Source organism: Myotis lucifugus, unplaced genomic scaffold, assembly GCF_000147115.1.
Source record: "Myotis lucifugus unplaced genomic scaffold, Myoluc2.0 scaffold_181, whole genome shotgun sequence".
Taxonomy (NCBI): domain Eukaryota; kingdom Metazoa; phylum Chordata; class Mammalia; order Chiroptera; family Vespertilionidae; genus Myotis; species Myotis lucifugus.
Genome location: NW_005871229.1, coordinates 792665 through 818908, shown reverse-complemented (window position 1 = coordinate 818908; position 26244 = coordinate 792665). Strand labels below are relative to the sequence as shown.

At 50.7% G+C, this 26244-nt stretch overlaps 1 protein-coding gene across 1 annotated transcript in view; it reads right to left on the bottom strand.

The window, feature by feature from the left end:
* Positions 1–26244, bottom strand: part of GCN1 (GCN1, eIF2 alpha kinase activator homolog) — a 55668-nt gene that overhangs the window by 23504 nt on the left and 5920 nt on the right. The window contains 30 exon segments of the mRNA XM_006096554.3: positions 207–372; positions 1010–1080; positions 1285–1474; positions 1608–1735; positions 2620–2763; positions 3094–3174; positions 4364–4545; positions 4996–5151; positions 6957–7155; positions 7275–7388; positions 8540–8633; positions 8915–9093; positions 9772–9896; positions 9993–10182; positions 11390–11549; positions 11700–11775; positions 13071–13163; positions 14411–14563; positions 16039–16212; positions 16420–16518; positions 16841–16891; positions 17621–17749; positions 18010–18084; positions 18684–18792; positions 18919–18987; positions 19712–19846; positions 19945–20043; positions 23207–23315; positions 23768–23899; positions 24443–24506. Coding sequence (XP_006096616.1) covers positions 207–372; positions 1010–1080; positions 1285–1474; positions 1608–1735; positions 2620–2763; positions 3094–3174; positions 4364–4545; positions 4996–5151; positions 6957–7155; positions 7275–7388; positions 8540–8633; positions 8915–9093; positions 9772–9896; positions 9993–10182; positions 11390–11549; positions 11700–11775; positions 13071–13163; positions 14411–14563; positions 16039–16212; positions 16420–16518; positions 16841–16891; positions 17621–17749; positions 18010–18084; positions 18684–18792; positions 18919–18987; positions 19712–19846; positions 19945–20043; positions 23207–23315; positions 23768–23899; positions 24443–24506 — 3746 coding nt within the window.

The window sequence follows — 26244 nt, the reverse complement described above, 5'->3', positions numbered from 1 at the left end:
GAATGCCAGCGCCTCCCAGTTTTCTGGCAAGACTGCAGCAGACTTGTAAGAACTTAATTCCCTTTTGGGGTCGTTTTTGGTTCAAAATAAATACAAATGGAATTTTCCATGGGCAAGTGATGCGCAGGATTTCCGGCACTCGGCCTCCCTGTCACCATCGTTCAGCTCAGCCTTCTCCCCAGCCCCTCAGTGGCGGAAATCTTTACCTTCCCATGGGCGTTGAGTGTCGCAAGGGCCGCATCTAACATGCACTTCCGGACATCAGGGTTTCGGTCGTTGAGGGCATCAGGGACAAAAAACTGAAAGAGTGGCTTCACCTGAGAGCTGTCCAAACACTGGGAGAGCTTGTTCAGGGCCAAAGCCAGGCCACACCTGGGAAAGCAATGGGAGCGTGTCAGGGAGGCGAGGGCTGGCCAGGGGCCGCCTCTGCAGCTGGGATCTGCTCTGTTAGTCCCAAGGAGGGAGTCGCCAACAGCAAGTACCACTTTGCAAGGCAGAGCACAGCACAATCCCACTGCCCAGGGCTTACCCACTGATCTACACAATGATCTGGAGCAGCCCCCTTGTCAAATAGAAACCTGCCATCTGCTCAGAGTTTTCCTCCCACAGGATGACCAACTCTGCCTCTGCTTCCCCCCAAGAGTGCAATGCCTACCCCATTACTTCCAGGGCAGGTTATGAGAGGAGATGTAAAGGAATCGGATCTGAAGTCACTCAGAAATAGACATATTCTACAAAAGCAAAGTGCTACTCTTCTCTTTAGTTACAGAGCAGTAAGGTGGTCCCCAAGGACCCCTGAGGACCTGGAGACCTGGAGGAAAGGAGAGACGGGCCCCGGCCAATGGCCAGCGTGGAGGAAGCCAGCACCTGAATTCCGGTCTCTGACTCTGAGGGAGGTCCTATCCTCTCCTCCCGTTCAATTAATCTGTGCTGCCTCCTCACATCACCAGCCCAGCCAACCTCTACCTCTCAGGAAGCTGAGCGGAACAAGACTGAACAGCTGTCATACCTGGCTTCCCACTGATCTGGAGGAGATTCTGAGATAACTCGTCCCAAAGCATCCAGCACTGGGGGCGGCCGCTGCAACAGACAGTTGACAGATGAGCTGCAGTGCTCTCCCCAACAAGCCGGGCAAGCCAGTGACCCGAGTGCGAGGCTGTGACGTCACAGCCACCCTGAGCCACAGTGAGCTCCAAGACTCCTGTCTGGAGCAAGTCCGAGGCTAAGCAGAGTCTGACCTACCCTCACACCACCCAGACCGCCCACGACACATAGGCTACTCACATAGAGCTTCTCCTGATAAATCTCCATGAGCCTGCCCATCACCTCGGCCGCCTGCCGCTGGTACCGCGCCACGGCCTGGGAGAGGGCTTCAGCCCCGGCCTGCCTCACAGCTGCCTCGTGGTAGATGACATCGTCAATCAGCAAGGAGCAGAGGTCTGGCTGCAAATCTAGGCCCATCGTCGACCAGAGCCTACGCAGGCCAAAGGGTGGGGCTGGTCAGACACGGATCTGTAGCACCTGCCCTGGCAAACCCAACCACCCAGCCCTTCTCTCGCTGCAGGCTGAGCACACCGGGCTCAGTCATTCCCTAAGAGGGCTCTCACCTCTCAGCCAGCTTCCGGATCTCCTCCTCCTTGTCAAACTTGACCACCCAGAGCCTCCGCAGAAGATTTAGGCCGTTCTTCTCGTCAGTATCAGGCGTTGGCAATACCATGTGGAGTTCCATCAGCCCCTGCGAGGGTGTAAGATTGAACCATGTGAGGCGCAACCTTTCAGAGGAGCCCTGACTTGCCTCCTCGCCTCCCTCTAGGGCTATAGCCACGTGTGGGTCTTCAAAGTTAAATCAATTACAATTAATTACAATTCCTTATTGTATCAGCCACATCTCAAGTGCTCAATAGCTACACATTGGCTAGCAGCTACAGCACTGGACAGCACAGGCCTATTTCCATCACCACAGGACATTCCCCTGGACATCACTGGTCTAGGGAGTGCTGTGAATCAGCTCAGCTCACTAGCATCTCTGTCTCTTTAAATGGCTTTTCTTTTGTGAAATGATGGTATGTAATAATAGACTCTTTCTTAATGTAAAACTTAAATATTTAACTAAATATGCAAGACAGATTAAACCTCAAAAAAGGGACAATCTCTTTGTTTTGTCTTTAAGGACAATTTACCATACTGCCATCGTTTGCCAGATTCTACCAAGGACCAGTGAAGACTCTGTCACCGGTCAATAGCAGGGAGCTACAGACTGGCATTTGGGAACCACTGTCTCATGCTCCCGAGGGATCTTTTAGTTTTTGGTCCAAAAATACCAAAAAGCCACGTACAAGCTGGTGGGATGAAGAAATGAACTAATCCTATGAGTTATAGCTGTCCTATAAAAGTACCAAGATCCACATTCCAGTTTACAAATCTTCCAAGGTGAAGAAAAAATAAGACAGCCACACAGCAAAACTGTCCCGTCGCTCCAATTCCTAGAACGAGCCGACCCACACCCTGTGACCTCTTCTCTGTGCCTCCAAACACACTGTACAAATCTGAGGCATCTCCTCAGCTTAAACACTTGCACTAGGGATGCCACGGTGGCCCCGAGGGGAAGTGAGCCCGCACCCGGAGCGCGGTGTCCCGCACGCTGTCACACGGGGACTGCAGGGCACAGAGCAGCACGTCCACCGCCTCCTGCTCTGCGAAGGCACAGCCATCCTTGCCACTGCTGCTGGCACACAGGGCGGTCAGGGCGTTGGAAGCCAGAACCTAAGGAAAACATTGACACACTCGGCTCAGTTCAGCAAACTGTTTACTCCTACAGAGTCAGGCAGAGGCCAGGGACCCAGAGAGGGGTTTGAATTGAGAATGCCCACCCCAAGCCACAATAGCGCTAAGACCTCCAGCGCTGGTCAAAACCAGGGGCAGGACCCTTCACTAACTGAGCAGTCAGGCTAGCTCTCAAAAGCAGCCCTTCTTTCTGCTCAAGTCCAAAGGTGAGGGCTCAGAAAGGGAAGTAGGACTCAACCCCAAACACGGGGACCTGTGGTCAGGGTCACAAACTGAGTCACAGAGACAGCCAACTGAACCCCAGATCACCTGCAGGCGGGGAGAGCTCGTCCCGATCACCCAAGTCAGAAGGCGCAGCATGGCCACGCGAGGCAGCAGCTCCGGGCCGTTCTAGGAGAGAAGAGCAGGTAAGTCAGGTGAGGTGAGGGGAAAGGCTGTAACCAGGCCAGTGGCACGTGAAGCCACAGCAGAGCATTCTAGGTCTTCTGGCCAACTCTCCTGTAGGAACCCCATCAGGCTTACAACTGAACCCACACTAGCCAACCCCAGTGAACCATGATCCTCAGGGACTCAAAATCAAATTCATTCTGAAACTTGCTTGAAATTCACAGGATATGAAATACAGGTGGCCCATAAACATATGGATACTTAACTTTACAAGTCAGTCAAGAAACGCAAAATAAAAGGAGGTCCCATTCTTTCACTCATTGTTGGCAAGATGAACATTATCTGAGGCTGCATTCACTTTGGAGAAAAGGGAACTCCTAGTGAGGATGGAGCTCAGAACATACCACATCACCGAGCAATTCTACGCCCAAGAATCTGTCCCTATGGAAATGCTCACATGGGTGTGCAAGAAGCATATACATAAAGAGGTCACACCACTGTGCAGTTCAAAATAAGGCAAAGTTGGAAACAGCCTTAAAATACGCATCACAGGTAGAGTCGTCACTAAAACATAGTGCACCCACAGCACTAAATCCCATGCAGCCTGCAAAATCAATAAAACAGACCCAGAGGCACTGACATGGAAGGAGACCCAGAGTATCTGCTTTATTGCATGTGTGTGGCGGGGGGGTTACCTCTGGAAAGTGGCATTTTTTTTTTTTGCTTCTGTATTGTTGTAATTTTTAAAAATATGCATGATTGCCTTGGCCGGTTTGGTTCAGTGGATAGAGCATCAGCCTGCAGACTGATCTCTATCTCTCCCTTCCTCTCAGAAATCAATAAAAATGTATTTAAAAAAATATATATGCATGATTTTGGCAAACTTTTAGAAGATCATTAAAAAGATCCAATCTCATAATCGTAAGTCAAAGGGAAAGTGGCCAGTGTTATCTTCTGAGTTTGAAATACAACAAACACAATAAACTAATTCAAAATCCTTCAACTTCTTTGGGTTAGAAACTCAACAGGAGTGTGGAGACCTGTAAAGAACATTTGGGTTCTAACAAAAGCTGCTACTGTATAAGCACACTCTCCATGCCCCACCAGAACTACTGATGGGCCAGGAAGTGTCGAAAGCCCCTGCCTCCCAACCCCCCTCCAGCCCAAGGGAGAGCTAAGGTGTCCTGCCAACCTCGTCCACGCGCCCAGGCGGGTTGCTGGGTGAGGCCCTCAGCTGGGCGTGGACAGTGAGGATCTGAAGAATCTGAGCCATGCGCTCCTCCTCCTCCTCACTGTGGTGGGGCATCTCGGTCAGCACCATCTTCAGAAATGGGAAGACGAAGGAAAAGGCTGGCGCGGACAGGGGTGCAGCATCTGTGAGCAACAAGCAGACATGATCCTGCAGGCAGGGCAGGGCACTGGGCACTGCTGCCTGTTTCCATCCTCAGGGCAAGTGTGCAGGGGGGAAAGCTGGAGGCCCTTTCTGACACTCAGAAGCACACAGTATGACAGCAGGGATGAAAGCCGAGCCTGCTCCCACCCCAAACACTGCCCAGTTCCAGAACGTGAGTTAAAACAGACACACCTATTCCAGTGACAAGAAGCTGCTTCTCAATGGGGTTGCAGCAGCTCACAGACCAGGACTGGACTCAGAAACCCTCCACTGGTCCAACTCCCCCCAACCCCGTTTTTCAGATCGGAAACCAAGGCAAGGAGGGCGGAGACTCGCCAATGGCCACGGCCTCAGGAAGCCCAGGGGATGAGGCAGCTCACACACTCCCTGCACCAGCTCATGCCACCGAGTGTCCTCTGCGCCGTCCTTACCTGGCTCACCCTTGCGCACCGTGCTGGTGATGGTGTGGCTGTGCAGCAGGGTCACCGCCCTCTTCACAGCCACCGACAGCTCTTCCTGGCACCATGACTTATCCAGGGCACACTCTGGCTTCAGCAGGCGCAGAGTCACATGGCTCACCAAGGTGCCTGTACCCAAGAGAAGAGACACAGCGGGGATGACCCACACAGACACGAAGAATCTGGCCCAGCACAGAGGTGCCACGTCCCTCTGACTTAATAGTAATCAATGCTGCTGTGCCCAAAAGTCCTTAACCTAAATTTCCATTTCCTCTTCATGACAGCACCGAAGGGTAGGCAGGCAGGGAGGTGTCCTGACACTAAGAAATTAAAAGTACGCTGAAAGGAGGCATGAGCCACCCAAGCGTATTCAGCCAAGAGCAAAGCTCTATTCGCATGGTGCTCCCACCTTCCAAGCAGCAAGCCCAGCAGGCAGGTAACAGTTCTGGCAGGCACTATATGCACCGACTCAGAACCTTTTTCCAGACTCTTTTTTATTTTATACTAGAGGCCCGGTGCACGGATTCGTGCACATTAAAAGGAAATTAATTAGGTGGACCGTGGGGTGGGACTGGGCGAGACGGGCTGGACACACCCTGGAGCCAACCTCCCGAGGTCCCTCCCCAGCTGGCCACACCTAGGGCAGCACCAGGGCTCAAAGAGCGTCTGTGGAGTGAGCGGGGTCCCTCCGGCAGGTGGGGTCCCTTGGCCTGGCCTGCGGGGATCAGGCCGAAACCGGCAGTCTGACATCCCCTGAGGGGCCCCAGAGTGTGAGATGGCACTCTGCAAAGTTGCTGTCGCTCAGCAGCTCCTGCGTTGAGCGTCTGACCCCTGCTGGTCAGTGTGTGTCATACCTACTGTCCAGTCGGCCAGTCGCTTAGTCATTTATATATGTAGATTTCAATTACAGTTTACATTCAATATTATTTTGTCTTAATTTCAGGTGTATGGCATAGTCATTAGACACTCATATACTTTACAAAGTGTTCCCCTGATATTTCCAGTACCCACCTGGCACCATACACAGTTATTACACTATTAATGACTACATTCCCTATGCTGTTCTCTACATCCCCATGACTATGTTGTAATTACCAATGTGTACGTCTTAATCTCACCTTTTCCCCCAGTTCCCCAGTCCCCCTCCCCTCTGACAAACATCAGCCTATTTCCTTTCAGATTCATTTTTCCAGAACTCATTTTCACTCAGACGGTTCTTATTCTAGCCTCACTCATGGGAACGTTCCCTTTAGGCTAGGAAGGAAGTCTGCTCAATTCCCAGCCACCCTACCTGATCTTTGTTTCACCACAGCAAACAGAAAGCTGCAAATCAGAGACCTCTCATCACTGACACATGGCTGCTCAGGAGCTCTAGGCCCCACTAACTAGCCACGTGGCACCAAACCACCCCCACTGCCTCTGACTTTGGCTTCCTAGTTTTAAAACTGCTATAAAAAGACCACAGACTGGCCAGCCGGCGTGGCTCAGTGCTTGAGCACTGACCTATGAACCAGGAGATCACGGTTCAATTCCCAATCAGGACACATGCCCGGATTGCGGGCTTGATCCCCAGTGGGGGGCATACAGAAGTCAGCTGATCAATGACTCTCATTATTGATGTTTCTATCTCTCTCCCTTCCTCTCTGAAATCAATAAAAATATATATTAAAAAATAATTCTCAATAACAAAGTATTTTTTTTAAAAAAAGATCACACTGACTAACATCTAAACCCTGGGCCTCAGAGTGAAAGCATAGCAGACATAGAACAGGAGAGAGGAGAGGCACCATGTTGGTCCTAAGGCTACTTCTGTATGGGAACAAAAGTCAGTAGCCTAAGTCACCACATGACACCCCACCAGTGTTCAGGGGCATCCCCCACCCACCTCCCGACCTGCCTGGGGCCATGCTCACAGCCCGCAAACAAGGACTGACCCAAAGCCTTGAGTCGAGGGGGCATGACACAGGCAGCCAAGGACAGGAAAGGGTTCTTGATCCGGGGAGCGGCCAGAGGAGATTTCAGCAAGGGCAGGAAAGAGTCGACCAAAACAGGGATGTACTGGGTCAGGCCAGATGGGTTCTTGGCCAGGATGGTGTCCAGCAGTCCTAGTGCTGCCTCCAGCTCACCGTCCAGCTGCAAGCAGAGTCGCCCCAGGAGGCAGGTCAGCGGGGCCCTGCTCTGGGGCAGCCAGGGGCAGGCCTGGGCTGTCCGGCACACTCACGGACGGACGTGTGGTGGCAGCAGCCACTCACCTCCTGCAGCCGCCTCCGGATCTGCGCCTCCTTGTCCAGCTGGGCCTGCAGCATCTCCTTCTGCTTGCTGGTGAGCTGCACCTCCTCTTTGATGCCTTTCTTCTTCTTTATCTCCTGAAGACAAAGCAAAGCAATTCCATCTCCAGGGAACAGACCCCCCTCCCCACCAGAGGGCGAGCTTGGCTCCACAGTCAGTACCATGTCAGCTCTCAGTCTGTGACTGGTGCCCCACACCCAGCATGTGGTCTCCCCACCTCCCACAAAGTCCGCAGCCACCTGGCTCCTACAGAACAGAGACGGCAGGTAGAGAAGTGATTTCTTACTGGATTCTCTACCGATAAACCAAGGAAGGCCTTTTATACGTTAGAGAAATGAAAAGTCCCTCAATGGGCTGAAAAGGGCATTCTGGTCCACACAGCTTCAGAATCAAAACTTCAGCCTCCCCTCCTGCCACACCCCTCCCTACAAACCCTCTCTTCCCCAGTATAAGCTTACAGCTGAAAAAGGCTAAGAAAGCACTCATTCATTCAACAAGTATGGACTGGGCACCTCCACTGTGCCAGGCGCTGTTCTAGATGCTGGGGACACCGTGGGGAATAAGCCCAAGTCCCTGCCCTCACGGGGCACACAATGTAATGGGTGAAGAAAGATAATGAACATGTAACCAAATATGTAAACAACATGACTTCAGATCCTGGCAAATGTTATAAAAGGGAAAATACGATGCACAGTAACCAAGAAGGGCAGCGTCCACTTTGGATAGGTGGGCAGGGCGGTCACCTCTATGAGAAGCAGACGTGGACACGTGGGCTGAGAAAGACAAGAAGAAGCCAGACTCATAAAGACGGAGGGAAGAGCAAAGGCTCTGAGACAGGAAAGTGCACCACACATTGTGCAACAAGCTGACTACAGCCTTGAACGATTCCCAGAGGCTGCACTGGGCCAGGCCCTGGGCCTGCTGCTCAGAGTAAAGATGGGTCCCAGCCATCAAGGAATTCAAGCAGCACCAGGGAAGTGTATGAACTGCTGCCAGTACCCAGCAGAGAGAAATTCATTTTGCTTGAGTTTGGGGTGGAGAAAGCTACTGAGAAAAGGTAAATAAAGGGCAAGGCAGGAGGACCCAGCATGGGTAGGAGGCATCAGAGGAATGTGCCGTGGGCCTTGGGATGACTGAAGGGAAGGGTGGATGTGCTTCAGGAAATGCCACCAGCCTCAGGGGACCAAGCTCGGCCAGCACCCCGCACGCACTGCGTCCATGTACTCACCTCCTTCAGCTCCAGCTCTATGATCTGCTCCTTAAAGGAATAAGCTTTGTTCTCTCGCTTCATGTTGGCCTTTTTAATGCTGTCCTGCTGGGCACTGAAACAGCAGAGCAAGTGATCAGCCAGCTTCAAAAGAGCCGCCAGTCCCTTCAGCCTCCCGCCAGCCATGGCATCCCAGCTAGCTTTTAAGAAGTATGCACCAGGAAAGTGCTGAATACCAGCATGCTCTTGCTTAAGCACGTGCCTGGAACAGAGCAGGCACTTGTCCAAGAAATGGAGGGATGGTTTCATTCATTCTTCACAACAACCCTACACAGGAGGTATTGTCTCCATCTTCTAGGCAAGGAAAAGTAAGGCTGGTGTCTAATGGTGTCTCACCTCTGGATGATGGATTTGTCGTACAGCTCCCCGGCAGGGGTCTGCATGATGGCAAACTCCTCCCGTGTCACCTGGTGCAGTGCGGGGTTCTGCACAGAGGCGGTGATGGTGCTGATGAGCTGTGGGAGGACCCGGTCCGGGGACAGGAGGGAGAGGGAGCCCATGGCATTCATGGAAGACTGCCAGACAAACACAGACAGTCAGCATGTGCCAAGGCTGGCACTGGAAAGGTGTCAGCCTGCCCTAAGTGCCCCTGGCAACTGACTCTGCTTCTTCTGTCCCTGCCGGCTTTCTGAGCGACACCCACGGGAGAGGAGAGCTGCCGCAGGTACCTGCCTTCTCAGCAAGCATTACTGCTTTCCAGGGTGAGCATGTAACCCCGACCAAAAGGACCGGCCCAGGATGAACATAGCACCCAGTCAGGCTGACCAGGGCAGTGAGGCCCATGCCAGTTGAAATGACTGGGAAAGCTCCTTCCACGGGAGCTAATGGAGGACAAGCTGTAAGCCTGGAACTCTAGCAGCTGTCCTACCACCAAAAAGGGGAAAACTACTGGAGAATGGAGCCCACATCATGGGAAGCAGATACAAGACACAAATGAAGACACAGACAGAGAGTAAAAGAGGCACCACCTACGATGTCCTGAGGATGACATCTGAGTTGCTGTCCAGTCAGACCCTGGGATTTAGCAGTTAAATGAGACAGTAAATTCCCTTTTGTGCTCAAACTAGTTTGCATTTTCTATCACTGGCAACCCAAGGGTCCAAACCCACATTTCCTCACACCTCCACCCGTTTCTTTGAATTCCCCTTCCTGAATTGTGACCTGAGGCCAGAACCAACTCACGCGTCAATCACCTGGTTCAGGGGACTCTGTGTGGTGATCCTGGGAATGATCTGATCCAGGTGCCTGGTGATAAAGGCTTCGGGATCAATCTTCATTCTAGCTAGAAGTGCTGGCCAGAGTCCAGACTGCACTGCCACTGAAGGGGAGGGGGGCAAATTGAGGCCTTCTGCTCAGCCCACTGGTACCTGCCCAATACAGCCCCGCCCCTCCCATACCTGGTACAGCCACAGACCTAAAGATGGGTGATGGGAGATGATCAGCATCTCCTGGGCCAGCTGTTCAGTGTTGCTGATGTCACCCTCCAGCCCTGGCACCCTGGAGATGATGCACAGAGCCTCCTGCAGGACTCGTGGAGGCACGTAGGCCTTGCCGGCCTCAGTCACCTCCCCAGCATCAGTCACCAGAGCCTCTAAGGGCAGCACCTGCGTGAAGACAACACATGAGCCCCCACGGCTCAGAGCCCTGTGCAGGCCTTGCACCCAGGAACACAGCTGCCTCTCGCTCATGTTGTTCTCAGGGGTCCGTGCTAAAGTGGAAACAAGCCCAGCTCCTGCATGGGGACCTGCAGGCTATGAGATGTGCCTGGAAGGAGGAAGCACCTGTGACTTCACACATAAAAAGCTCAGCGGTTGGGAAAGGAAACAGAAATTGGTCCATGAGACCCAGCCCATGACCACAAGTCTATCATGGCACCACTACCTCAAGCAGACTCAGAAGGGAGGGAAGCAGGGCACAACATGCATTGAAGTGGGAGTCAGGTCTGCCAGCCACCAGCTGTGACCCTAGGCCAGTCATTTCAGCTCCTGGAACCCTAGACAACTCACATAAAAAAAGGGCAGTAATGCCCTAACCGGTTTGGCTCAGTGGATAGAGCGTCGGCCTGCGGACTGAAGGGTCCCAGGTTCAATTCCGGTCAAGGGCATATACCTTGGTTGCGGGCACATCCCCAGTAGGGGGTGTGCAGGAGGCAGCTGATCGATGTTTCTCTCTCATCAATGTTTCTAACTCTCTATCCTTCTCCCTTCCTCTCTGTAAAAAATCAATAAAATATATATATTTTTAAAAAGGCGGTAAGCCTGTCAGCCTTATAAAGGCATTGTGAAAAATCAAAGGGAAGAATGAATAGAAAATGCTTTAAAAATTATAAAGTACCTTAAAAATAGTGTTATTCAATAACTCAAGAATAAAAAGGTTGAGCTACATATGAAAAGGCATGGGAAGAAAGAGTCTGAAAAGGAAAAGAACTGCAGTGGACCCTTGAGGGACATGGGTTTGAACTGCACGGGTCCACTCACATGCAATTGGACTCAGGCAGTTCGACTGCCCACACAGTTCAAACCATGCTGTTCAGTTGTTCAAGGGCCAACTCCACATATGGGAATCCACATATGCCGAGGACTGACTGCAGTGATACTCCGATTTTCAGCTGGGAGGGAGGTCAGAGACCTAACCCCCACCCTGTTGAAGAGTCAACTGTGTATGAACCAGGTGTCACAAGATTCTGGCATCACAGAGTCTGAGTGAGTGAGTGAGTGAGTGAGTGAGTGAGTGAATGAGAACAGCCCAGGAGCAGCCCATCCAAAATCCATGGCAGGAGCAGGGTTGGTGAGGTAGGTCTGAGAGCCTCACCTTGTGAGAACTGAGGACAGCCTTCAGCTCCTCCAGGAGTCCATACGCCAGCTTAAAGCCCCCGGGAGAAGACAGCAGCTTCCGAACCGTCTGCTGGGCCTGCCTGCGCACGTGCCAGGTACGGCTCAGGAGCACGGCCACCAGAGCCCGGTGGTACTGCCTGCAAGGACAGGGACAGACCGTCCTGGCTTTAGAAGGCTGGGCGGAGGTGCTCCACAGCCAGCCTTGCTACGCCCCATCCCCGTTTCTCAGGCTCCTGCCAGGTTCCCCTCCGCTGGCCCCAGGGGACAGGGAGGCGAGCCTCACATACTGGACTTTACTGCCGGCGAGTCTGTGCGGGTGGTCAAGGAAAAGCCTCTCGGTCAGATGCAGCACGGTACACAGGGCTAGAAGGGGAGAGAAACAGCAAATGTGTTTAAAACAGAGAACACATCCAGAAAGAACTGGACAGTGAACACCCAAATGTAAGTGCGATTACCACTGGCTGTGGGATGACAGCTCATTAGGGTTTCCTCTTTTGGCTTACTATGAACATGTGTGTAGAGTAGGAAAAATATACACTTTCTTTCAATTAATTAAAAATGAATATGCAGCCCTAGTTGGTTTGGCTCAGTGGATAGAGCATCAGCCTGCAGACTGAAGGGTCCTAAGTTCAATTCCGGTCAAGAGCACATGCCCGGGTTGCAGGCTCGATTCCTAGTAGGGGGTTGGCAGGAGGCAGCTGATCAATGATTCTCTCCCATTGATGTTTCTCTCTCTCCCTCTCCCTTCCTCTCTAAAATCAATAAAAATAAAATAAATCAATAAAAATAAAAATGACTATGCACCTCTAAAAATGAATGAGGACACTCACTATATGCTGACGTGGAGTGATTTCCAAGTCTAGACAGCACATTGTTTATAGTAGGCAAGCAACCACTTGTGCAAAAAAGTAGAGAACTAACATATAAAAGATATTTATTTACTGGTACAGAAATAAAATATCAAGGATGCACAGAAGCTAATAAAATTGGTTCTCTCTATGGCCAGGAAACTGGGTGGCCAGAGAGCAAAGTAGGGAATATAAATTTCATTGTAGATCCTCTTGGATCTTTTGTTTTGAATTATGTAAATGTATTTCCTATATAAAACCTTTTTAAATCAAGAAGTGACTAACAATTATAGCTCACTAATAGGATGTTGTGATTTATGAGTCAAAAGACTTTCAAATCACCAATTAGTGGCAGAGCCCCGCAAGGCGACCCAGAATTTTAAACATACATTTAAAGATCAACTGTTCCCTCTCTTCCAGGATAGAAACCAGTAGTTTCTGTGTCTCCTGGAGGGACGTGGAGCCAACCAGAGCTTCGCACTGCTTCTTAATACAGGAAAACCTCTGAGACAGCACCAATTACCCAATCAGCTATAATTACACCTAATATCTCAGCTCCGCAGCCTCCAGTGCTGTCTCCACAAATCTCCCACTTCTCCCCATTTCCCTAACCTCCCCCCCCACACACACACAGGAATGCATGCATTCCCAGGACAGCACAGCCAAGGCCCTGGACAGACCACTTTGGTCCACGTTTCTGCAAAGCTGACTGGTCACAACAGGCAGCCAGGGAGGAGTCTTCACTGAGGACCCTCCAGTGAGAGAGAGATTCAGTCCCGGCCTTGAGTCCACGCAGGGGTGGGAACTCACCATCCTCTGAAGCCAGGAGCAGGAACTTCTCAGAAGTGAAAATCTGCTTCTTCTCATCCACAATCAGCTGCCAGAAATTGCTCAGCTTGGCCTCTGCCAGGAACAAAAGGTCACCTGTTGGCACAACTTACCAGTTCCCCAGGGCTGGTCCCCTCCATCCTGAAGCTGCCGGGCTGCTTGGCTAACAGGCCCTCCACTGCAGGGACAGGTCACTGCGAGGCTCTCTGCCCTCCCTGGCCTGATAACAGACCAGTCCTTCCGGTATCACCGCCCGCATGAAAGCCTTCCGTGGCTGCCTGCGGCCCAGGGGAGCCCAGACGAGCTGCCTCCCATCTGGAATTCCCACCTCGTCTGCGCCAGGTGAAAGGCTTGAGGTTCACACATGGGGCTTTCCTTGCCCTTCCATGAATAGGGCTGGCCTGAACCCACACTGGACTATTCCCGTCCAGCGGGTGAAATCCCTCCTGGCCTTCCAGGCCCTAGTTCAAATGCTCCCTCCTTTATGAAGCCTTTTCTGATACCCAGTCCTAAACTAAAAGCAATCCCTCCTTCAAAACAGCATTAATGCCACATTTTGCTTTAAATGACAGACATCTTTTTGCGTCTCCTCTCTCCCACCTGAGTGAACAGCCTGATATTTGCTGAAGCGAGGTCGTCCCCCCAGGGAGCCCAGTGCCTTGGCATGCACACAGATAGCACACAACACTGTAAGAAGAGAGCCGAGCTCCGTTCCCAACCACAGGAGTAAGTTCAGGCATGTCTGCATGCAGAGTAGAAGGTAAACTAAAGAAAGCACGGAATACCATGTAGCCCAAAAAAGAATGGGAAGGCTCTTTTTGTTGTACTCATTTGCAAATTTTTCCAAGTTATGGTTAGTACATCACGTGGCATATACTAGTACAGCATGTTACCCAGCGCGTTTGATCAATGACAAACTGACAAGATGAAACTGGTAATACTGCCCAGCGAGGGGAACTTAGTGGCTGGAAGACGGGCTGGCTAAAGGGAAGCTTTCCATGGTACACCGTATGAATGTATAACCAATTTAAAAAAAAAGTCCCACTACTAAACCCAGGTTAGCCTGGGCATTATCTACAAGAGCCCGTCCCAGAGCATTGGGGCCACAGCTTGGAGGACAGTGACAGAGGCCCTGGCTGAATTCCCATCACCCAGTGTGACTCTTAGGCTCTTCCCAGCAGATGACAAGCTGCCGTGTGGCTGACCCAATTCAGTAAGTGGCCAAACTGAGCCTATAAAATCCTAAACATCAAAACACTCCTCCCAAGGACTCAGAAGGAGGCCACTGTCTGCGACCTTCCTGGACATCTCTTGACTCTTACCAGCCTGGGAGTCGGCCACTGAAAGCTTCGAGAGCAGCAAGGCTGCGGCAACACCTTCGGTGACTGTGGGGACCTGAGTGCTTTGGGAAGCTGCCTTCTCCACTGTCTGGATGAGCAAGGGTAGTAAGTCCAGGGCCTGCAGCAGCGTGTCACCTGTGGAGAGAGCACCAGCACCTTACGGAGCACCCTAACTCTTGGGAGTGACAAGCTACTCCAGGAAGGAGTCACCCACCCAGGTCTGAAGTGGCTAACGAAACCCCTCAGCTACCTTGTGAAATACCAGGAAGAACTGGAATCAGAACCTGGGCTTAAATCAAACTCCACAAACATCGAGTTAGAGCTAGGAGGATCCTTACTAACCCAACAGTGCAGCTATTTATGTGATGTATAAAGAAACAGACAGAGAGAGGTTAAGTGAGTTGCCCAAAGCCACACAGCTGGTCTGAGAGAGAGCCAGGGCCAACCTCAAGCCTACCAATTTGTTTCCGGGGCTCTTCCCCCATACCAGACGACCTCTGGACCCAAATTCCAAAACTAGAACCAAACTATTGACCAGTGAACTAAGCCCACTTAAAAAAAAAGTAGAAATCTGTAAAACCTATATGACAAATGAACATCCCCTCTCTAGAGGTGGCTCTGTAATCTCCCAGATGTTTCTTTTTTTAATATATTTTTACTGATTTCAAGAGAGGAAGGGAGAGGGAGAGAGATAGAAACATCAATGATGAGACAGAATCATTGATTGCTGCCTCCTGCACACACCCTTCTGGGGATCAAGCCCACAACCCGGTCATGTGCCCTTGACTGGAATCGAACCAGGGACCCTTCAGTCCGCAGGCCAATGCTGTATCCACTGAGCAAAATCTGCTAAGGCTCCCAGACATTTCTTTAAACACAGCTCACCCCTGTTCAAACTTTCAAAAAAAGAAATATAAGCCTATCTTAGAGGCGGAAACCAATACTAGAGATTTTTACCTGGAGACCAAGCTCCTATACAGATTGGAAAGCTTCCCCTGGCTGTTTGGGAAGGAGGTGGATGCCCGTGCCCAATGACAGGTTGGTCAGCACTGAAGCAAGGGCAGGGCTTGTGGGTAAAGAGTAAAGTTTATATAAACTGCACCTTTTAAAGCAGTCCCATCAAAATCATTCCTCCATGATTTCAGAAATATAGTGTCAGGTTCTGGTTCTGGGTCCTCCCGGAATAAAACTTTGTCCTTAAAGATCTAATAGGAGGGCCCTGACCGGTTTGGCTCAGTGGATAGAGTGTCAGCCTGCGGACTGAAGGGTCCCAGGTTCGATTCCGGTCAAGGCATGTACCTTGGTTGCGGGCACATCCCCAGTAGGAGGTGTGCAGGAGGCAGCTGATCGATGTTTCTCTCTCATCGATGTTTCTGACTCTATATCCCTTTCCCTTCCTCTCTGTAAAAAAAATCAATAAAATATATTATTTAAAAAAAAAAGGTCTAATAGGAGGGAGAAGCCAGAATTTGTTATGCAGATTGAGCTGGTGCTCCCAGAGGCTCAGGAAGAAATAACACAAATATAAGCTGGACCAAAGGGAAAGCCTGAAGCAGTAATGATGCCCTAAAAACTAGGTCACCTGCCTGCGGGGACGGGGAGCATCTCACCTCGGAAGCAGGCCAGCATACACTGCAGGTAGGCGTGCCTCACTGCGGAGGTGGAGGTTTTAAGGCTGAAGGCTTTCTTGAACCATTCGGTGAGCTTCTTGGGCACCTCCGTGGTGAAGCGATTACACCAGAGAGCCAGGACAGAGACGGCGTGCACCAAGGTGCCTTCGTGAACTAGGGCAAGCAGAAGTCCAGTCAGTCCACCATCTCAGACCTGCATCAGAGCATGGCTGGCAGCGCAGGAAGCAAGCAGGAGTACCAGGGAGCGGGAGCAGTGGCGCTGCGGGCAGGTGTGCCTTCAGGAGGGGCTCATGGCAGCTGATTGTGAACAGCGGGTCAAGCACGGTCCACACCGATCCTCACCATACTGCACAGAATTACCTTCTTGCTGGAGGAACGGGATGAACAGCTCAGCCACGGTCCCATTCAGGACTTGACTGGAAGGCCCAGACACCGCGTGATGACTGATGCTCCCGATCCCTAGAAAGCAGGAGACCCCCGCTCAACTCCTCGCCACCACAAAACCACCAACACGGGAGCCTTCCTGCCGCTGCCCTCCTCCCCAGCAGCCATGCCTCTCCTCTGGCCATCACTGCCCCTCCTTCCCTGCAGAAGCCAGGCCTCCCGCTGGACTTCAACAGGGCCCACATGCCAGGCAGGCAGGCAGCAGTCCTGGGAGCCACGCTGGGATGTCCCAGGATGTCAGAGGAGTCAAGATCCAAAGAAGGACTCACCTCCCCTAACAGTTACTTACACCTCATCTCCCACCACACCTCCCAGGACCTGTGGAGAAATTCTGTACCTGAGAGGACGCTGGTCTTCTGGGCTACAACAGTTAGCTTTCCCTCCGAGCCTGAGAGGAGAGATGGCAAAGATTCAAAATTCACATCTGCCACCTTTCCCAAGGGGACCATGTGCGTGATATCAAGATGCAGCTTCTGGCCCTAGCTGGGTTGGCTCAGTGGACAGAGCATCGGCCTGCAGACTGAAGGGTTTCAGCTTCAATTCCAGTCAAGGGCACATGCTTGGGTTGCAGGCTCAATCCCCAGTAGGGGGCGTGCAGAAGGCAGCCGATCAATGATTCTCTCTTATCATTGATGTTTCTCTCTCTCTCTCCCTCTCTCTCCCTTCCTCTCTGAAATAAATAAAAATAAAAATATTTTAAAAAAAAGATGTACCCTTTGATTCCAGAAGTAGCCTATTGTGAAGCTGGGTTTAAAATAGTATTTACTGCCCTAACCGGTTTGGCTCAGTGGATAGAGCGTCGGCCTGCAGACTCAAGGGTCCCAGGTTCGATTCCGGTCAAGGGCATGTACCTTGGTTGTGGGCACATCCCCAGTAGGAGGTGTGCAGGAGGCAGCTGATCGATGTTTCTCTCTCATCGATGTTTTTAACTCTCTATCCCTCTCCCTTCCTCTCTGTAAAAAATCAATAAAATATATTTAGAAAAAATAAAATAAAATAAAAAGATATTTACTAGCTTTTTCCCCCTAAAAAAGATTCTTAGAGAAAATCTGAGAAACAGAAAAAATGTCAAGAAAAACATTTAAAAATCACCCCATGGCCACAAAGACTTGCTCACCTCCGAGGATAGCGAACAGGTGCCTGGTCACGGCTTCCATCGCGGAGGAATCACTGCACTGACGGGCCAGGTTCCGCAGCGCCAGCACCGCCTCGTCCATCAGGCGGGGACTGTTGGACCTCAGCTGACCTGGACACACAGACAGCCGCTGCTCAGAAGCTGCTGAGGATCCAGGCTTTTATCTTTGTCTTCCCCATGTTCCCGACTCTTCACTCCTAGCTCTAGCTCTCACAAAGGATCTCAGGGAAGAAACTATGCAAGTGCAGTTTAGGATAAAGCCTCATTTCTAACCTGAGCTGTCCCCTTACCTGTTTCTATCATAACTGGGACAAGTACAACCAAAACCCCAGGTGCCCTTCTAGGGGCTGGGGAGGGGTCGGGATACTCACCAGCCAGTCCTTTCACGATGTCCAGGGCATACTGGCTGAGGTCGAGAGTCACTGATGCCAGCAGACTGGAGATAGCTTAGGGGGACAGGAAGTACTGACCATGTCAGTCACAGATATAACACCCATTTTTGGCCTGCTCCCCACAAATACCACCCGGCCTGCTGTCTAGACACACAGAACTATGACTACTCTTCATCTCTTTATGGCCACCTGAATGGTCACACCTTTGCCCCAAAGCTCTGCTGCAAAGCTGTACACTGCCCCATCCCAATCAGCAAAAAAGTGTCCCTCTAGCATTCAACCTACACCTTTTAGCAAGATAAATAAAGACAGAGACTCAACCCTCATCTCCTATGGTTTCAAGTGCCACCTCCACACCAAGTTCAAACTACCTAGAGTAGAGGTTCTTAACTTGAATGGTCTCCAGAAGGTTCTTGGACTTCTAAAACTGTATGCAGTATTCGAAGCCGATACACTTTTGTGCTTTCTTCTAGAAGAGGACCGTGACTTTGAACATATTCTGAAAGGGTCCCTGATCTCTCTCCCAAAGTCCCAATGAGGAAAACAGTGACCACATCCCTCACCCCACTCCCAACGCTTCCTGCTGCCAAGTGTGAGGGTGCTGCTCATCAGGCACCGTCTCCCTCCCACTGCCCCGTCTGGCAACAACCTACTTTCAATAACATTCTCTGGACTCCTCAGTAGGGACTTCTGGATGGTGGGCAGTATCAGATCCTTAAATTCCGAGTGGGACATGTATCGGAGCAGAGGGGCACAGTTATCCTAGAAGGAGAAGGAGTCAGGCGCAGCCCTCACGTGAACAGACCAAGAATCCAGGACAGCTCTGAACCACAGAACTGAAAGTGGGGTAGAGCTTGTCCAGGTGAGTAAGCCCCACCTCTCACTCACCAATAGATACTTCTGAGGCTTCACTTTGCTCACCAGGATGTTCTTCACATAAAAATCCAGCAGGGCACTCTAGAGAATACAAAGACCTGGTGAGACCCTGGCATTCTGAGTATCTCATCCCTGGCCTGTGAGGTCCCTCTAGTGGGAGTGTCTCCAAAAATAATACAAATCGGTGCCCCAAATTTCAGTGTCAAGCAAAGAGGTACCACAAGTCCCAAGTCCTTGGCATGGCTCACAAGACCTGCCTGCAACCCGGCCGACCGGCTTTATCTCACAACTCCCTACCCCACTGGCCTCCTCCCACAGACTGCTTTCTCTGCCCAAAATGCTCTTTCTCACCTCTCGACCTTGCTAAGGCTTATTCACTGCTTAGGTTCCTTCATTAGAGATGTGTTCCCTGACCCATAACCTAAGTAAGGTCCCCAGTTACAGAGTATCATGGCTTCCTGCATTTTCCCTCTGTAGTGTTTATCACAGATATAACCAGGGCAGGGATCGCAGCTCCGTGCTCACCACTGCATCCCCAACACCTGGCACAGTGTTTGGCACATGGCAGCTGCTCAGCTGTGGGAGAACGAATGACTGCATGAACCGGCTATCACCTCAAAACTATGCCAGGATTCTCCCCAAACCAGACATGGAGCAAAAACTTTCCAACTTCTCAAAGTTCACATATCATGGCGAGTGGCCAGGGTCCTGAGTGAGAAAGCCAACAAGCTCCAGACAAGGCGAGCAGCTGGGGCCAACAGCACCAATCCAGTTCCCACTCCTCCCTTCCAGTGAGTCCACTTGCCTTGTGCTGGTTGACCACGTCCATCTCCTTGTGGCTCGTGCAGAACTGCACCAGCAGCCCCAGCATGCCTGCATAGCTCTGGTTGGGTTCTAGGCTGAGAATGGCTGATAAGTACTGTTCCACCAGGCTGGGGTTCTGAGGAGGAAACGTGTAAAGCAGGTAATGATGGTGATGAGGGCCTGGGGGTGGCACAGAAGAAGCAATGCCCACCACCCCCTGCTGCCTCCTGTCACCTCCTTCCACAGCTTGGTGAGCATTTTCACGGCACCATCCACGGCGTGCTTGTGGGAGCCACCCAGCACCTCCAGCAGGAGCAGGCACTGCACCTCCACCTGCCAGGACAGGAGGGGCTCAGGTCGGGATGTGAAACGGGATGGAGGTCTCACGGCCTCCCAGCTTGGCCAAGACCTTCGTCAGGCCTGCCAAATCCTGGCTCCTCTCCACTAGGCCTCTTCCACTGGCCTCCAGCCCTCCACCCCTCTGGAATTACATCTGTTCACTCAAGCACTTCCTTGATAAATATTTGGTGAGCACCCACTATGAGTCAAACAATGAAAATACATGGAGACCAAGACAGGCATGGTCCCTTGCTTTCATGTACCTTATAGTCAAGAGGAAGAAAAGAGTATTAAACAAATAAATACACAAATGAATATATAATTCCAGAGAAGTTAAGTGTCATGGAGGAAAAGAACAAGCATCCTCTTTTATATATTTATCTGCCTCAACTTTTACTTTATTTATTCCACAAATACTTACTGAACATTGACTAAATGGCAGGCACTATGCTAGGCACTGTGGATACAGAAGAGGAAGACCCACCAGTAAGATGATCCAGCCAGTGTGGAGCTCACTGGACAATCCAGAATGAAGCACAGAATACATACTCAACTAAAAACACCTCAAAGAGACTTCATGTGCCTCAAATGCCAAGGACACTGGTGAGCAGCGTGACCTGCCACCCTGAGGAAAAGGGCATGCTTAAGAAGTGTGCCAAGCCGAAACCGGTTTGGCTCAGTGGATAGAGCGTCGGCCTGCGGACTGAAAGGTCCCAGGTTCGATTCTGGTCAAGGGCATGTACCTGGGTTGCGGGCACATCCCCAGTAAGAGATGTGTAGGAGGCAGCTGATCGATGTCTCTCTCTCATCGATGTTTCTAACTCTCTATCTCTCTCCCTTCCTCTCTGTAAAAAAAAAATAAATAAATAAAAATAAAAGTGTGCCAAATTCCACACGCATGTGTACAAAATGGCATCTGTACAAGGTTATTCACTGCAATATGTTTTTATAACAGTAAAAGATTGTAAACATCATAAATGCCCATCAAGAGGGCATTCATAGATCTACTTATATAAAGGATTAATAAACAGTCATACAGAACAAAGAATTCTGGATGTAAAAACTATGTACTACTCTGAAACAAATTCCAAGATTGATTAAAGAGAAGAAACAAGTGATCTACATTACCAGTGGTATAAAATCTATTTGGTCATATATACAAAGAATATATCTACATGCCCCAGCCGGTTCAGCTCAGTGGATAGAGCATCAGCCTGCAGACCGAAGGGTCCCAGGTTCAATTCCAGTCAAGGGCACGTACCTAGGTTGCAGGCTCTTCCCCGGCACAGGCCCTGGTTGGGGTACGTGCAGGAGGCAACCAATCGATGTGTTTCTTTCACATCGGTATTTCTTTCACTCTCTCTGAAAATCAATGGAAAAATATCCTCAGGTGAGGATTGAAAAAAAAGAATATATCTACACACATAAGGAACTCTTTGGAACATAAGAAACTCTTAATAGAGGGGTCCCAGGTGGCAGAGAAAAGAGCTGGGAATGAAACCAGTATATCCTTCTATGCTTGTTGAACTTTGAACCATTTATTGCTTTAATTAAAAAGAATTTTAATTAAAATAATAAGCTTGCTGATATTGCATTCAGAACTGTATTGCTGTTCCCTCTTCCTGGAATGCTCTAACCTGGACCTGGGCTTGGTTTGTCTCACAGCCTTAGGGTCTCTGCTCAAATGACACCTCTTCTGAGAGGCCTCCTCTCACCATCACCCCCCACCACACTGTCTCCTCCTACCTACTTTTCTGCTGCATGACTTTACACATCATCTGCTTTCTCCACAAGAGCAGAATTCTAAGAGAGCAAGGTCCTCTGTCACATCCCCTGCTGCATCCCAAGTACCCAGCCCCTAGGACAGCGGTCGCCAACCGGTGGTCCGTGGACCACTGGTGGTCCGTGAGGCCCCCTAGGAGGCCCCCAAGGAGCTGAGCAACTGAATGAATTACACTTTGTCAACATCGGCAACGAGCAAAGGATTCAAGACACCGAAAAATTAGACATGGTCTCAAGCTCCTGACACATTCTGCCCCATAAACACAACATTCCAGGTTAACCTCTCCCACTGACTAACTCACGGGCATACTCACCTTAGATAATGGTTATAAGTCTCACTGCAGATGAGCCAAGGAGGGAGCCCATGATGAACCATCTTGTAAGGAGGCCTTTTGTTAACAATGAAACCCACATTCTGAAGGGAGTTCAAGTCCAGCACATCCACCACCTGAGAGGCTTCAGTGTTCCTATCCTTGAATCCTTACCGACGGCCCCTCCATGGTCACTCCAGCAGTGTGCTGGGAACCTCCAAGGACAAGGCCGTCAATATGTCTCACTACTGAGGCCACTTCGCCTTTATGTGCATGGCCCTAAGTTTCTCATGACAATTCTTGGAGATGGATGGATGGGTGGTACTTTTTCCCCTTTTACAGGTGAGGAAACAAGCTTAGAAGTACTTGGCCAAATCTCATGGTCAAGAATGAGATCCACACCACGCTTCTCAGACTCCTTTTCACTAAACTGTAAGTCCATTCCTCTTGCCTTCTTCTAAGAATAGCTAGACATTCAAAAGAACCGCCCAGCCCAGCTGGTGTGGCTCAGTGACTGAGTGTTGACCTATGCACCAGGAGGTTGCCAGTTCAATTCCCAGTCAGGGCACATGCCCGGGCTGTGGGCTCAATCCCCAACGGTGGGGTAGGGGTGGTTGTGGGGGATGCAGGAGGGAGGGGATGCAGGAGGCAGGCAATCAATGTTGATTTTTCTCTTTCATCGATTTTCTCTCTCTCTCTCTCTCTCTCTCTCTCCCCCTTACAAATCAATGGAAAAAAATCCTTGGGTGAGGATTAACCAAAAAAAAAAAAAAAAAAGAAGAAAGGAGAGAATTTAAGGACCAAAACACTTGGCAAGAATTCCATTCTATTATCCAGTTCAACACTGAAATCCAAACACAGGGAAAGGAATGCTTAAAAACAAAATGATCCAAATAGATGAAGGTTATTATGTTGCTCTCATGCCCATCCACCAAGGTCACACACCTGAGGACAATTCCACGTGCCTGGTCACCAGCACCAAGAGCACGCTGTACAGAGAATGTGCCTGAACATGCCCCAACTCTGTGCAGAGCTGACCACGACTCCAGAGAGGAGGAACCTACCAGCTTGTTCCAGACGTCCCCCTGCCGCTTGGCTCTCGAGGGAAAGACGATGCGCACCAGGAGGCAGGTCCAGGACAGGGCCAGCAGGGCGGCCGAGCCGCTGCTCTTACTACAGAGGGGAGGAGAGGCAGGCAAGAGGTGAGTGCAGAGCAGCCTCCATCTTAAGGACAAATGGCCACCACAAGGCCCTGCTAGGCATGTAGGATCTTCCCTTGATCTACAACTGGGCAGAGCTTGAAACCAGCTCCCCAGAAACCATCTGTGACAATTCAGGACAGAGTGCAGGCCTCCTCAGCCAAACGACCATCTTTTTGCACACACAACTATAAAACAAAAAGAAAAAGATGGTTTCCCCCATTCCCTGCCTGCTGGGCACCTGGTTTCCCCTCCTGCCAGCCTGGCTCCTCCCTCCATTCAGAAGGCAGACTGCCGGCACCATTCAGAGCTGCAAAGGAGAAAGGGACAGGCATGCTGACACCTGCTCAATGCAGCTCACCAGCACTAGATTCTCTCGAATAGGACTCCATCAACCCCCTGTGGGCCACCAACTTTAAAACTTACCTGGGGACACTGGCCTTGGAGCCAATCCCTGAAGACTGCAGAGAGTGCAGAAGGTTCTTAGCAGTGGCTTCCGGCTGGGCCTCAGCCAACTGCTGGATGGCTGCCTGCAGGGCTCTGCGGGAGGCTGCATCTCTAGGGGAGGAATGAGGTGATGAGTGAGTATGTGGATTGGGGGAGCGGGGGGCAAGGCAGCTTAGGCCCAGCGCTGGTCTTTCTCAGGAAAATCAGGTTGCACTGTATTTTAGAGGATCATAGATGATGGGATGAGGAAATAACTAGATAAATCTACCGCCTCCAGGAATTCTGGAAGTAGCTAATAAGGGCAAATGAGCCACTAAAGCTGTAAGGGCAACACCTACATTTAAGAAACACTATGGGCCTCAAACGAGGCCAAGGCTTTTGTGTGCATGACGGATGCACTCATAGCATGGCAGGCACTTCACACTTTCTAACCACCACCTATGAGGTTGGTAATAGCATCATCCCATCCGCAGATGAGGAAACTGAGGCATAGAGAGGTTAAGTAACTTGCCTGGGATCCAACAGCTACGATGTGACACAGCCCAGATTGGACCCAGGCAATCAGGCTCTACAGCCTGGGCTCTAACCACTACCCTCCACCACCACCTCTCTGCACAAAGTGCTCCGGACACTGGGCCTTTGGCTGGGATTCACCTGTATCGATGCAGAGTCAAGCAGAATAACTTGCAGAGCCCTTTCACTGCTCCCTCTGGCAGATCTGAAACCAAAGATTACACAGCCCAGTCAATGAAAACTACTTCGTGAACACCTGCTTGAGCCAAGCATTGTCAGACATGATCTCTGCCCACTGGACACTCCCTGTTCATTTGAAAGAGAATTCCCAAGAGGAAAAAACAATGACAAATAGGACGTTAGGAAAACACATGGTACAGAAAAGCTCGCAGGTGGACACTCGTTAAATGAATAAAACTAAGGCAATACAGTAGCCTCGAAGTGACCACGCTATTGAGTGGAGGTGCTAGCGTGCTGGGACTAGTGTGCTTCTCCATCGGGATGCTGGTTACACGGTGTGTTTCATTTGCGACCACTCAGTGAGCTGTTCGCTTATGCTAAGTGCACTGTTCTTTAGGTATATTCTAACAAACAGTTTTATAACCTGGCACAAAAATTAACGTACTAGGAGGGATAGAAAAGGGAACATCTGTACCTAGAGTGGTTTCTGAAGGTTTTAAGGACACAGACGCTTGGCCTAATAGATTAGGAGGCTATGGGGAAATGGAAAGGGATGTCCGTGCTGAGTGGAGTTAAGCACAGGGGTAAGAATGCACAGTGCCTGTTCCGGACACAGGAGGAGAAATAACAACACCCAACACTTCAAAGTGCCAGGTCCTGCTCTAAGCACTTCCCACACATTAACCTATTTAACCCCCATGAGATGGGTACTGTGATTTTAAGACGAAGAAACCAAGACACAGGAAACCAAGCAGGCCAGCTGAGTGAAAGAGAGACTCTGATTGAACACTAGTGCTCACTAATGGAAAGCTGACCAGACTGAAGCACGCAGACGAGAAGGAGAAGGGGGTGTCGAGGAGGGGGAGTGTGAGCTGCAGTGTAAGACAGGCCAACGTGGGAGGCACCGAGAGCAGGAGGCCCACAAAGGGCTGGCGCAGTGCCCCACACTTCAGGACCCGCATGATGAAGGGGAAATGAAGGGGCAGAGACCCAGGCCCCCGGCCCAGAACACTGTACTGTGCCACTGGATTTGGGGCTATTTCAGTAACTGAGGAAAAGAATAACAGGGGTCAGAGACAGGCTGCCGCTAAGAGAACAGTAATAACAGCTACTATACACCAGGAGCTTAGCAAAGCTGGCCAGGCACTGTGTTAAGCACCATCCACTCACGCCTCACACCCACCCTGTGAGGGAGGCACTACTGCTATTGCCAGGCTCAAAGCAAGGAGTCAGGCTCAGACGGGTTGAGTAGCTTGAACCAGGTCACACAGCCTGTAAGTGGATGAGCCCGTCTGACCCCAGAGCCGAGCCCTTCATCACTGGCCGCTGCCCTCGAGGCCCGTGACTGGAAAGATCAGGCAGAGGAGAGGCTGCATCAGCGAGTGTCAGGGTTCAAGTACAAGAAGGCAGGACTGCGGTGAGCATCAGGGGCCTCGGGGCAGGCTGGGCCGAGCCATCTGACCAGCGGCATCTAGAGTCAGACTGCTGTGAGAAAGTCTTCAACTCCTCCGCCTGGCTGGAAATATCCTCACCCACCTTTAGTTAACTCACTTGTTACCTGCTACCCTAACACAAGGAGAGGCCAGAATAATGACCACTTTGCAATGGCTCCTGCTTATACTCAGAAAATTAGAAAATTGAGAACTAACGATTTTGTGTGGGAGTAGTTAACTTCCCACAATCAGCTTGCATATCAAGGACTAGAAAACATTTTACAAATATAATTCACCCTGAACAATAGAATTTCAGGGTGAATGAAGAGT